Raw genomic sequence first — 13,809 nt, 5'->3', positions numbered from 1 at the left:
CTACAAATGTGGGGGAAGCCACTGACTACTATTTACAGTACAAATTATCCTTTGTTTATACACTTTCAATCTTAAAATAGCCTTATTTTTACTAACAGTACATCTGCTAGGGCTCTCGTGATATCAGATTTTCACTACACAATTATTGTGGCCAAAAGAAGTCACTAAAATATCTTTATTTATATATATATTTAATATTCATAAAGTAAAAATATCCGTCAAATTCATCTTTAAATTTGTTTTTTGTTTGTTTTTGGCCAATAAATCACAGTTAAAAATATGAGGGGATGCAGAGAAAGTTTGTAACAATTGTGGCTCTTGAGGCAAAACTTTAAATGGGTGTTAAATTGTTTATGATATTATCATACGTGTTCACACAATATCGATAATCATGTTTTTAAAATTACGATTATTGTCATTACCATTATATGTTGTCACTCCTGACATCTACCACTCACAAATTAGATTAAATGTTTACACAATCAATTGAGTTCATTGTTATTTCGTTGAAAATTTGTATATTATTTCAATTAATAATATATATGAAATAATAAACATTTAGTTGATTCTGTTTTTTGATTGAGTCATTTATTTGGCAGATCAATTCTTCACAGACTGGTCCAAAAACGTCATCATAAGGACGTCTGCTTATAGACGTACAGTAGCACTAACGTGTCGCTTTTTGTCTCTTTTTCAGGGTAATCAGGACGCCCCAGCACCCCCAGAAACCATGGCCCAGCCTTACCCATCGGCACAGTTCGCACCCCCTCAGAATGGCATTCCTGCTGAGTACACGGCGTCCCACCCCCACCCAACTCCAGACTACCCGGGCCAGACCCCCGTGGCAGAGCACACGCTGAACATGTATCCCCCTGCGCAGACGCACAGTGAGCCCAGCGGGCCAGACACCAGCGTACAGGCAGTATCCGGCACAGCCACAGTAAGCGCACCTCTCTATCTCTGTCGCTCTATCTCTGACTCTACTTGATGACATTGCTTGTCACGGTTCAGGTTTTTTGGATTGTGTGGTGGATTGAGGTGCCTGCGTGAACCGCCCTCCAGAGACATCAGCGCTACAGCCCGACTTAATATTTCATACGTTTTAGGGCATCTCCATGAATAATTGAGCATTTTTGTGTTATTTCACCAGCTCAGAGTACAAAGTGTTCCCGCTGATTTAAAGATGGTGTGGTTGGTTGGTCTGTTACGGTCTCGAAACAGTGGGATGCGGTGTAATTCTGCATAGCAACAGAGGCTGCTGTAGAATGTGCTTTATTAAATGAATGGTTCACCCAAAAATGAACATTATTTACTCACCTTCATGCCTATCCAACCCTGTATGATGTTATTTTTACTGTGGAACAAAACATCTTAATTTTATATGGAGTAACAGTTATAGTGACCATGTTTGTCACACTAGAAAAACAATAAAAACAATAAAAGAACCATAAAAGTAGTTCATTCGATTCACACTCATATTAAGAGTCTTTTAAAGCCATGACAGGTTTGTGTAAGGAACAGAGCGATTTTAAAGTTATGATTTTCTGATATTCCTTAGCTGAATCTCAGGTCCACAAAGTCAACCGTTGATGCCAAACAAATCTTATGATTCAGCACAATTAAATTATTATTACAATTTGATCTGTTACTCACACATAGCTTCTGTATGGCTTCAGAAAACTCAGACCGCCCACAAATCGATGATATTTACACTCTATGTGCTTTATTTTCTGTCCTTTTGGGAGTTTAACAGATGGTGACCACTGTGTAAAAAATGACAGGTTTTACTTTTGACTCTTTCAAAAACTCGTTGAAAGTGCAAAAAGCTCAAATGCTTCATTTTTAAGAGACAAATTCCCTTAATGCTTGACAGTTAGACTGTTTTCTGAACAGTTATAAATTGTTTCACTGGTTTTATTTTGAGGGAAAATGAGTTTTCGTTCAGACAGCGGTTAGATTTTCAATGCCTGCTCTACTTTACTGTTCACATTTCTTTTTTAGTGCCAAAGCAAAAGGGAGCAAAACCACATCTGGAAAAGCCATTAGTTTCCCCCCTGCTTCTCAATGACTCCCTCTCTCCCTCTTTCTGTATCTCTTCCCCTCACTTTCCGAACGAGTGTTACGGAGAGAATGCAAAACTTTACAGACGTCCAAAGCTATGATCTCATCTGGCTGGTGCTGTTTTTAGATCCAAGTCATTCCTCACAAGTGATCCTTCATCTGCAAACAAAAGAGGCCTACACTCTGATACTTCCCCCGTTCCGATCTTTTCTTTGTTTGTTTGTGTGGGTGATAACCAATCGGCTCCCACAGTGAGGTATTTCACAGTAATAGATGCCTCTCCTTGCTGTTTTGATTTGGTGCACTGAATTCCTTCCATGTTCTCTGTGGTCACTGTCCGCGCTGAAAATGATGTCAACATTGTTCAGCTTTTATATTTATAAATGTTTTCTCTTGACACAGCTTTAACTTTAAGGAGATATTATTCCAAATTCAAGAAAGTAATGTAAGCATGTTTCTATGCTGTTTTTTACCAAATCAAAACAGGAGAGAATTACATAGTATTTATTTTGATTTATATGTAGTTATATAAAATTACATTTAAAATCCATATGAAAATATGAAATATTTATGAAAAATGAAATATGAAAAAAATCGATGTTTTTTGAGTGATGAGACAGTCAGATTTTTCAATTAATTTTATAAAAACAAACAGCATGAACACATTTTTTAAATGCTTTTAACAATCTCATACTGATTGCAAAACTAGTCTGTTGGCACAGTCTTTAGGAAACTTAATGGCCAAATAAAAACACATTACTATATTCATAACGTTGCTCAAAATTATATATTGCCGGCAAAATCGCTGCAAATATCCAATGCATCACCCTGACATACTCTGCATGTGTGTGAGCTCATCTCCTCTCTGACACTGTTTGACTAATCTGTGTAGATGTCAGCACAGTGTGTCGGCTCGCCGCTCTGACTCTTGTCTCGCTTCATTGGCCCTCTTCCCCCCGTGTGATCCCAAGAGAGACGATTCTGGCATACCCATCCTCATCTAGAGAGCGAGACCTGTCTTTCCTTAAGGGAGGACTGAAGATGGCACACGTGGTCCGGCCGTCTGGCTGGCACACCCACACCGAGCGGCCCCTCACGACCCCTTTGGTGCAGCTTTAGGGGTCTAGAGATGGTTGTGGACTCATGGACGATAGTAGAGGTTGACTCAGGCATCTGCCGTGTTTCATCCTAGTAATGTTGCTGTGCTGAAAATAGCACGTATTAAAAATGGCATCATGGGTGAGGTACGTTTATCTGATTGCTGAGCCGTCACGAGGAGCTGTTGTTTTTTTTCGCCCTCGTAGAGTACCTGTGAGCCGTTGTGCAGTTACGTGTAGCAATGTTTTAGCAAAATGAGCTCGCAACCCTCTGTGCTCTGTGGCTCCTGTGCAAACCAATTTGTTTGTCTTCCACAATTGCTTGATTTTTATTTTTCTCCTCATGCAGAGTCAACAATGCGGTAAAATATGTGTCTGTTATAATAAACGACTATTAATGAATCTTTTGGTAGCGACAAAGATTAACTGGAAGCCTTTATTTGTATTTGTTGTCGTTTTTTTCTCTATGTTAGAGTCCTTTGCCAGTGAGAAGAATGCAGCACAGATGGCACGCTATGTAAACTGTCAGGCGTATGCATGCTATATACACACACAGACGCACACAAGCTGAATTTTTACCTGGCACGGAGCCTGGAATTGTTTGGGAAAGGAACGAGGAATATTCCTCTACTTTTAGCTAGGTTAAGTATGTAGCTGGGTCCGTGGTCCTGGCACCGTTCCGAGTTTTTTCGAAACGCAATATCAAATGTTGAAAATGTCGTAGGCTAGCGCACCTTCCTTTGTGCTCATTTCAAACGCATAATTAAACAAAAAGTCCCCGATGGATCAATGGTGGGTGATGCAATTATTCCACATTCCCCGCACTGAAAAAAATCCTCGGAAAGGAAAATATTTCACTGGCACTTTACGCTTCGAGTCCTCACAGTGCTTCGTGAGGTTATCTTTCTCTGTCCAGTTCTGCCATATGTGTGTCTGTGTGGGCTCTTACACTCCAGCGGCTGTGCGTGCGTGTGTTTTTGTGTGTGTGTGTATGCTTAGAGCACACACCAACAGCCCTGTCGCTGTTTGCCGTTTAGCACTCAGTGTGAGATCAATGAATGGTAAACACTCACAACTCCGTGAGTCCCCAATCAGTAATTGAGTAGGTCTCTCAGGCTGATCTGCTGTCCTTCCTCACCTTCCGTCCTTATCTCTCTATCTTCCCTTCACCTTTCTCCCTACAGGGAGGAACACAATCTCCCGATCCCTTTTCTTTCTAACACTCTTTATCTCTTTTAAGAAATGGCCTCCGGGACTCATTTTTTTGTGGTTGCCTTTGGAATTGATCAGGGTTTGTTGCGATTGGAGGTATCGTATCGTGTAGGGCTGTGCCATTAATCGGAAAGATAATTACATCTCTGATGATAGCTTCTGTGATCAACTAATGGTCAAGAGAGACGATTACAGCATTCCATTTAACGTAATGCCATGAAAATACAGCATCAAAATCTAATCGCAGACCAATGTCCAATAACCATTGAGGTGTTAAAATAAATCTAGAGGCTTATCAGTAATGACAGCTAATGTGTGAGCTATAAGTAGTCCAATGCATGATTTGTGTTTCACACAATTTCATTTGGAGCCATTTGTTTATTTATCAATCTATGTTATTTTACTGTCGAATGCATGGGGTTTCAAACTTTTGTCAGCTTGACCCCTTTGACCTATATTATTTACTTGAAGTACCCCCAGAGATTTTAAGTAAATATTTCAATAATTTAAGAATACATTTGCATGTTTAAATTTGAAAAACATTTTTTTAATCTCTTTAAAAATACTATTTGACCTAACTATTGTTATTATTAAACCTGTACAAATTTTTTTGCAAATTAACTACGAGTGGGAACAACTTGTATATGCACTAGTAGACATTCAGTATACCAACTAACAAACCGCCTGCAATTCCCTCGCGGACCACCAGGGGTTCACAAACTCATTTGGGAAACCCTGGTCAATTAATCTTGATTAATCGCATCCAGAATAAAAGGTTTGTGTTTACATAATATATGTCTGTGCACTTGACATATTCATTTTGTATTTATAAGCACATAATGTACATACATGTATATACTGTATGTAAGAAAAATGTGTAAGTGTTTATATATCCTTTAAATTATATATAAATATTAATATACACATGCAAATATTTTCTAAATATATACATGTATGAGTATGTGTTTATAAATACAAAATAAATATACACGATGCACAGACATATTTTATTACGTAAACACAAACTTTTATTCTGGACGCGGTTAATCGCGATTCATTCTTGAACAGTCCTAATGGATTATAACAGGAGTGTTTGGGGAACTTTGCACAGGACCAGTCAGCGAGGTCACACAAGGATCAGATAGTCAAAAAAACTGACAGTTGTATCGTTTATAATTAAATGGGATGATCAAAACATCACACTAAATTTTTGTAGTATTTGGATGTAACTTTTCATTTATATTTCGAATCATGGTTGCCGAATCATGTTGTTATATAACTGTGCAGCCTCTCTGTTGTGCACATCACACATTTTCAGTGAACTGAATTATAAAAGCGGACGAGATCTCAGGGTAAAAGCTGCGTGTCTGCGGGAGCCACGGTTGATGGCATATATTTCAGCGTGCACTGTATGGAGTCCATCCAAGTGGGGGGGATGTGATTCGAGTGTAAAATGTGGCTCACTCCTCGCAGAAAGTTTCTCGTTCTCCGGCAGCCCAGAGGGACACCAGCGGACCCTATTTTAGTCCAACAGATTTATTCCCCTCCCCTGTCTCATCCCATCACCCCGTGATCAGTCACCGTGGCCCGGTTCCCCAAGGCAACTAGACAGGGCGAATCGATTAATTGATTTCGGAATCAATTAATTGAGCCATTAAGGCAGCCATATGCACAGAGCATGAAATGAGATCTTTAAGATGGCACATATGGTCACCGACTGCATTGCGCCTCGACTTAAAGATCGGCTGCATTCCTTCCCATTCTTTTATTGAAAGAGCAGTAAATGGGAAAAACATATTTCCAATTATAACACCCCAGTTGTCTCTTCTGCAGGGACCGCTTGCCTCACGACGCCATTAAACCAATCCTCCCGCAATAGGGAAAGTGCAATTTTGTTAAAGCAATAAAGACAGCACACGTCTTGTCAGTTTTACATTGGATGGTTTACTACGCTGCTTTAGCGTTTTATCTTCCGCTCCTCTTTGTTCTTTGCCTTGAGGAGTGGGTGTTCTCTTGTTTATGACTTGTAATAACACAAGACAGATTTTTTCCCTTCCACTTCTGAGCCTTTCATGTATTGAAAAACTACTATTTTTCAAGCGCTGTCTCATGTTTTTTTTCTGTTTTTTTGTTTTGTTTTTTAATCCTCATTTCAGTCGGGTGTACCGTGCCGCCTGTACAAACATTATGATGACACGATATTCATATTTACAGTCCCAGCAAACCATTCTTTATTCTTGATTTGAGCTTTGCTTTTTGAATGTTTCTGTTGCTGTTTTTGTCACAGTTGCCCTGAGCAGTGCCTGATTTAAATAACAATGCCACACACACACACTTTTCGTCCGTTGCCGGTAATTCCAGTGACGCTTGCTTTAACAGTCCTCAGCATCTGTAATGTCCGAGAGACGGTGGTTACACTGGGACTCACTCGTTCTTTTGTTCCAGACAATATGATTTCCAGCACGGTTGAAGCATGACAGGACAGCTGCAGTGAGCAGAAAGTGAAAAAAATATCTTTGGGCATAACTGTAGGCTCCATTTTATGAATCGCCACGAATGGTTTAAATTCTAACAGCTATTTTAAATTAAACAAATTTGCTGACTTGTGTTGCGGTAACTATAAAGTTGTCAATAATTAAAATGATCAAAACGTCCTATGCACATTATTTGAAATGTCACTTTTGGAAACATAGCTCAAAGATCTATACGGTCCAACTTCTCTGGCTTTAAATTTCTTAAAATGAAGATTTTAAGTATTAATGGGGCCTAACTTAAAATCATCAGTTATAAAATTGAGGCCATCGGGAATACCCATAAGCCATTGCACTTGAATAATTTAATTATGTACTTTTGGTCAGAGCCTTGAAACTAAAGGGGACATGAAAAAGTTCAGAATTAACATAGATGTTATCTGTTTTGACAATTGTGGTTGTTTTTGTAGCCCTGTTAAAGAAACTTCTGTCATAATTTACTCACCCTCTTGTCATTTCAAACCTGTATAACCTTTTTCTTCCCAAGACAAAAAGAGATATTTCAAAGTACGTTGGTAACCGAACAATGGCGGTACCCATTGACTAGCATTGGTTTTGTATCCATACCATAGAAGTGAATGGGTACCGCCATTGTTCGATTACCGACATTCTTTAAAATACCTTCTTTGTGTTCTGCAGAAGAAAATAAGCCATTATTTTTTTTATATTGTGTTGTAATTTGATTTCTTAATCTTTTTGAAATGGTTCAATTTTAATAATTATACTTTTACAAAACTGGTCAGGTCAGTTTGCTTGCAAGTTGCAACTAACATTACCTAGGTAGTTTAATTTAGTCTGTAAGAGGATTACATTAGCATAGGTAAACGTTATGACACACGTTCTTCACTTGAGCCAAATAAGTAAGTTTTCCTTAAATCAATCATCAGTTTTCGTGATTTTTAAGTTGGGTCAAATTTAGACTTTAGATTAAATGTAAGTACAGTAAATGCACTCGTGCTAACACATTCACTGACATACGAAAGTCCACACTGAAGAAAAATAGAAAGCAGAGCCTCCCGCTGCGATACTCTCTCTAGCTAAGTCATACAAATACAGCAGGACATAAATAGCCACACACACACTTAGGGCTGGTCCTTCTTCTCTACCAGGCAGCAGTCCAGACACATAGACACACAAGAGGCACATAGACACATGGTGCAGCCACCAGTCATGCGTGGCCTGAGAGAGACAAAGAAAGTATGATATACAGTAGTGAGGCAACCATGTCACATTTCACCCACAGCTCCTTCACAAGGCCACCATCCACGGCCCCAACCCCCATACACGGTGAGATACGAACTACGCCTCCAAACTACACTTGCGTGCATGTGCGCGCAACATATGTTTTTCATATATTCCTGAGAAACAGAACAGGTGGTGAACGTTTTCACTGGTTATATTGTTAAAACAATGTAGGTTTGGCCACCCGGGAACGGCTGGCGGTTTAGGCACACGAAAGTTGAGTGTACCGCAATGATGGACCCATGAATGGTCCATTTCATGGTTTTATACTTTCATGATTTATATGTTTCTTGCAAAACAATGGCTACTTTTGAATGGTTGTCAATAAAAAAAAGACGATTTTTGGCTTCGGGTGGTGTAGTTACAGCAAGGTAACTGAACCAGCCAAACCCCGAACACTTGGTTTTCCCCAGTAAAGTCTTTAGACTCTAAAAACCAAAGCTTTGTTTTGTTGAGTTCTTTGGTTGGCTCATCAAGTTTCCTTGGTCTCACTAACTGATGTTCTTATCTTTCTTTCCCGCCCTCTCTTTTTCTCTTCCACAGCAGACAGACGATTCAGCACAGACAGACAGCCAACAGCAAACACAGACATCCGAAAACACAGAAAACAAATCGCAGCCCAAGAGGCTCCACGTCTCCAACATCCCCTTCAGGTTCAGAGATCCAGACCTCAGGCAAATGTTTGGCGTAAGTACTCGCGCGCTCTCTGTGTCTTTATTACCCAGCATGCAGCGGAGAATATGATTGCCAGCACAGTAGCTGAGGCATGTGCTAACGTGCTGTCCTATACTGTTTGTTGGGTGGTATTTGAAGTTTAGGTTTGATCTGTAATGTGGCTGCAGTTTTGTATAAATAGTGCAATACGCACAGTTATGTAAGGTTCCCAAAAGAGTTTTGTACACTATAAAATCTGATTTTTATAGCATTTGGTCTGTGTATATTTTAGGTCATCTGTATACCGATGTAGAGTAAACAATAAATGCAATATTCTGGAAAGAAAGATCATAGATTAACTCGTGCTGTGCTGCACAGATGTTTGTCTAAGAAAATGCTCTCTAGAATGAGAATGTCCCTCCCATTAAATTATAGACCTTCTGTGTAACCAAATAGCAAATCATCATTCATGGATATGTCATAACTAAAGCCTATAGGCTATTTTTAAAGGGTTGAGTCTGTCAGTAAATCACCTCAAAATACGGAGGCCAAAAGTAATGTCTAACTTTTGAGAATTGATGTCTTTTTATTTAAATATACTATTAAATATGTATTGAGTTTGTATTCGTGTTGCATAGTTGTGATAGGAGTGTAAACTAAAGCTGAGCTTTAAGAAAAATTTAAGGAGGCTCGGCAAAAGTATACACACAACCCATGCACAAAAGTTTAGGAAAATGACTACTAAATATTACCACTAGAGATGATCAACAAATACAAATAACAGATAATATTATAGTTTGCTTTATTTCCTGTAATCTTTTTGTTTTTCTATGTATTTCTATGTATATTTGATAAAGCCCATATTTCCCAATATGCTGTAGTTTTCCTTTTTGCCAAATAATTGTATCCAATGAATATATATACATTTTATTGTTTTGTCCATTGTGCATGCACCTCATAATCTGATGGTTTATGAGCAAGCTATTAAAAGCAAAAATGTTACAAATATACCCCCAGACATCACTTTTGGCCACTGCTGTATACATCAACACAAAATAATATCTCAAATGTAATTTTACATGTAACTTCAATTTCAAAAGACAACCAAATCTGATCTGTGCATCTGTTCTATTTTCAGCAATTTGGGAAAATCTTAGATGTTGAAATCATATTTAATGAGCGAGGATCGAAGGTACGTGTGTGATTTATTTCCTTTGCATGCTCTTATTTTCAACTTAAGAAAGTCCAGTGAGTTTAGAGGGTTAAATGAACAGTATGTTTAGTGAAAAGGATCAGATTAACTAAAGATGTCAGTCATGTATTACAGTATCTTGGAATGAGTGCTTGTAGTCATGTTAACGTATGTAAGACAATCTTATATCAGCTGCTGTGTTAGAGTTATCAGTACCTTGTTCAATGAAGTGTATGGAAATGTGTTTTGCACTTGTCAGTGTTCTGTTAGGGTGTCAAGTGAAGAACGTTCTCTACTGATCTCGTAATTGACAGTGTTATTCAGTTTGCTGACACTTAGCATCATTCCTGTGCACAAACAGTTTTCTTTTATTGAAATATGAATTATGTTCTTCTGTTGCAGCTGGGGGAGATAATGGTGCATTTTAACAAGTTGTGTAGTTCCCACCCTTTATCATTTGTCTTATGAGTTGTTTATTTTTCCTTGTCTTTTAAATGATCTTATTTTTTAGCGCACAATGTTAAATCACATCATTTATTTTATTCCACTTTTTCCGATAGATTTCGTTTCTTCTGTTAAGACTTGTTAAAGGTATATCATTTTTTTTTCAAATTGATTTATTTTGTCCCTTTGTTTAATTTCGTTCTGAGTGAGTTTACTTTCTTAGACGTGGTGTTTCATCTCCTTAGAGGTTCGAAAACCGAACAAGTAAATGAGCGTTAACGGTTGCACATCTCGATGCTTTGCATGAGGAAGAGAAAGGGATTAATGCAGCAGCTGTTTTTGTGTGTAAGAATGGCAGAGGTAGAGCCACAGTGGATTTCTTGGGTGTATGACTGAATTAATAATGTGCATGTTGTTCTCCCCCTCCCCTCTCCCACCTGCATGCAGGGTTTTGGTTTCGTAACTTTCGAAAATAGTGCCGATGCGGACAGGGCCAGAGAGAAATTACACGGCACGGTGGTAGAAGGTCGTAAAATAGAGGTGCATGTAACAAATATTTCCCTTCTCAAATGTTCTCTCTTGATTTTTTGCGTTGTCGAATTTCTTCTTGTTGTTCTTCTGTTTTCTGTGTCGGTATGTGCCTCACTCTCATCTCACTATTTTGGACGCATCACTCGTCTTTTCCCGTGTGTGTGTGTGTGTGTGTGTGTGTTTGTGTGTGCGCGCGCGTGTGCTGTTCTCTCTATCCCTCCTCTCCTCCCCCCGCTGTATTCCTACGTTTCAGTTATTCTAAGATCTCCTATCAGATATAATACGGTGCTCTCTGTACCTAATTGGTTTGCTTTTGTTGGCATTCACTTGTGTTTATTTAATTCAGTTCCCTTCTATTCTTTTCTCTCTTTCTTTTTTTGTTCGAAGCATATTTTGGCTTAATAAGCAAACGGGTGCAGTAAGTCAACAGGCAGAGTACAAACAGCATTTGTGTGATGATAGCCAGAGGCCTTATTGCAAAGTTGTCGAGGGACTTGCGGTTAGAGTGGTCTAATGCCAGCAGCGCCGTTAATTGGCCTGAAGACGCTGCGTAGAGTAACAGGCATTAGACCGAGCTCCTCGCAAACATGAGCCTTTAAATCCACAGCTCACGTTCTGCTTATTTTACACTCTAGAACAGATACAGCAGAAACAGAGCAAACCAGAACAGCGACAGCCGGTGTCTTGATAACCGACACCCATCTATCTCCATCTCTGTAGTTGTTTTTTGTTTTTAATTGTAAGACTTATTCCGCCTTTAGTAAGATGTTGCATATTTTGCCTTCTCATTTTCCCCCCTTTCCAACGGTAGCTGATAGGCCCAAACTCGGTAACCGTGGTAACAATACATACACACGCGGGCGATGGCGGCGAATGGTAAGTGGAGAGAGCCATCTGCCATTTCACGAACTCCGCGCTGAAACCTCGTGACTGTTTTTTTGACTTGATGTTGAGTTTCTTGATGCTGTTTTCTCTTGGTACGCGTGTCACTTGCGTGAACGTTTAGCTTCCTGAGAGGCTCTGACTGAACTGAACTGAATCGTGCGCATCCTACTCAGATTCTGAACGCCATGATTATGTTAAATAATGCACCCTCTTTTATATCCTTTGTTAGCTGTCCTACGAGCTTGAATGATTTCCTTTTTGTTACTTTCTTGTTTTCCGTTCTGGTTTTAATTCTTGTGATGAAGCAAAGCGCTCTTGGAGTGTTGAATGCTAAATGTTGCTTTGTTTTCCAGTCGTACCTCGACTCGGCGGTGTATGTTGCGCAATGCCAAACTTGTTTCATTCCCTCGTTCTTTATTTTCCGTTTAACCTAGTCGCTCCCTTTCCACCGCATGCTCTTTCATATTCAGTGCTTTCGTTGGTTGCATTTTGTCTGTTTCCGTTTTTTCCATGTTGTTCTTCGACTCGATCATTATTTGACAATGCATGCGTGAGAACTTTTTATGGTGAGACTGTTGCATATGTTTTATTTGCTTTTTATGTCGTCTTTCAGTAATGTACAATCTTTCTTTAACTTATGATCTGTAACCATTTCGACAATGTTGAAAATATTTAATGCATGCATTAGTCTTCTTGAAATAAGTATTTACAGCTCCGGTATGATCTTTGCTAACATGTGTCTGTTTGTGGTCAGGTTAACAATGCAACAGCGCGGGTAATGACGAATAAAAAGACGGTCAACCCATATGCAAACGGTAAGTTCATGTTGCAGTCGAGTGTTTGTAAGTGTTCATTTTCTAGATGGTTTTCAGCGCTTCACTAAAAATAGATTTAATGAAAAATTCAGTTCATCTTTCGGATGTCAGTTGGAATCACTGAGATCTTTTCTGTACTTATGAAAGCTTAAACCGACGGGTCATTTGTAAAAGTTAGAAACTGAGAGAAATGTGTCAGGCTGCTCATCGCCACATTCCAGCATTGGCTGACAGGAGCGCTTCACGTTGGTCAGCCCTCTACTGACATCATTAAGACAGCAGACTGTATCAGATCTAAAGGTTCTAGTTAGCCGTGATCCCTTATCTTTGTCTTGTGAAGGATCAGATGTAGATTCTTAGACACGGTGCACGCTAAGATGGCCAAAATCCAATCATCCTCTCATTCTGTCTGCGTTTTTAGGCTGGAAGTTGAATCCAGTCGTGGGTGCAGTCTACAGCCCAGAATTCTATGCAGGTAAGTGGATCTTCAATTCAAAACAGGTGGCCTTATGGTGCAATATATATATCATGAAACTATTGAATGGAATGGTAATTTTACAACAGTCCCGGTTCTCTAATCTAATCTTGACAAAGTGTGTATGGATTTAGTATATATTTGCATCTAGGGCAACCTTGCTGTTGACAAATTCAATGTAGAAACACTTTGGCATGAAAAACATCTCGATTGTTTCGCCCTGGATCTTTCATTTTTGAGCGCTCGACAGAGGATATGAAATACAAAATTGATGTCAGATATTATATTTTCATTTTCCTTTCAGATAGGACGTTTGAAAGCTCAATATGTCTCCATTATGTTGCTTTGTTTTCGTATACAGTGTTGTGTTACTTGGTTAAAAAAAACTCCACCGTCAAAGAAAGCGTTAGGAAATCGTAAAGGTTGCAGTTTAACCGCGTTATTTGATGGAAACATACAAGAAATCCCCGGTTAGCGTTTATGGGCTCAGTGGTTGAGGTGTGTAAAACGGGTGACCTTAATCTACATGCGCTGGCATGGGCTGAAAGAGCTGGCAGGGAGATAGTGATTATTCTAATCACCCAAAGGGGCCGTTTCACAATGTGCGCTGGCCTATTGGCAAGAGGCTACTAGACTCCATTGTCAGCGCAGCAAACAGGGAACACATCTT

The 13,809-nt window shown here is 39.2% G+C and overlaps 1 protein-coding gene across 11 annotated transcripts in view; it reads left to right on the top strand.

The window, feature by feature from the left end:
- Positions 1–13,809, top strand: part of rbfox1 (RNA binding fox-1 homolog 1) — a 231,563-nt gene that overhangs the window by 193,078 nt on the left and 24,676 nt on the right. For all 11 annotated transcript variants that reach the window (XM_057345620.1, XM_057345622.1, XM_057345625.1 and 8 more), the window contains 6 exons: positions 698–940; positions 8,687–8,830; positions 9,936–9,989; positions 10,881–10,973; positions 12,604–12,664; positions 13,086–13,139. In XM_057345620.1, the coding sequence (XP_057201603.1) occupies positions 698–940; positions 8,687–8,830; positions 9,936–9,989; positions 10,881–10,973; positions 12,604–12,664; positions 13,086–13,139 (649 nt within the window). The remainder of the gene's footprint in view (positions 1–697; positions 941–8,686; positions 8,831–9,935; positions 9,990–10,880; positions 10,974–12,603; positions 12,665–13,085; positions 13,140–13,809) is intronic.

This window comes from Triplophysa rosa, linkage group LG11, assembly GCF_024868665.1.
Source record: "Triplophysa rosa linkage group LG11, Trosa_1v2, whole genome shotgun sequence".
NCBI classification, from domain to species: Eukaryota; Metazoa; Chordata; class Actinopteri; order Cypriniformes; family Nemacheilidae; genus Triplophysa; species Triplophysa rosa.
Note: the sequence above shows the minus strand (reverse complement) of the source record. Positions and strands in the feature narration are given on the sequence as shown.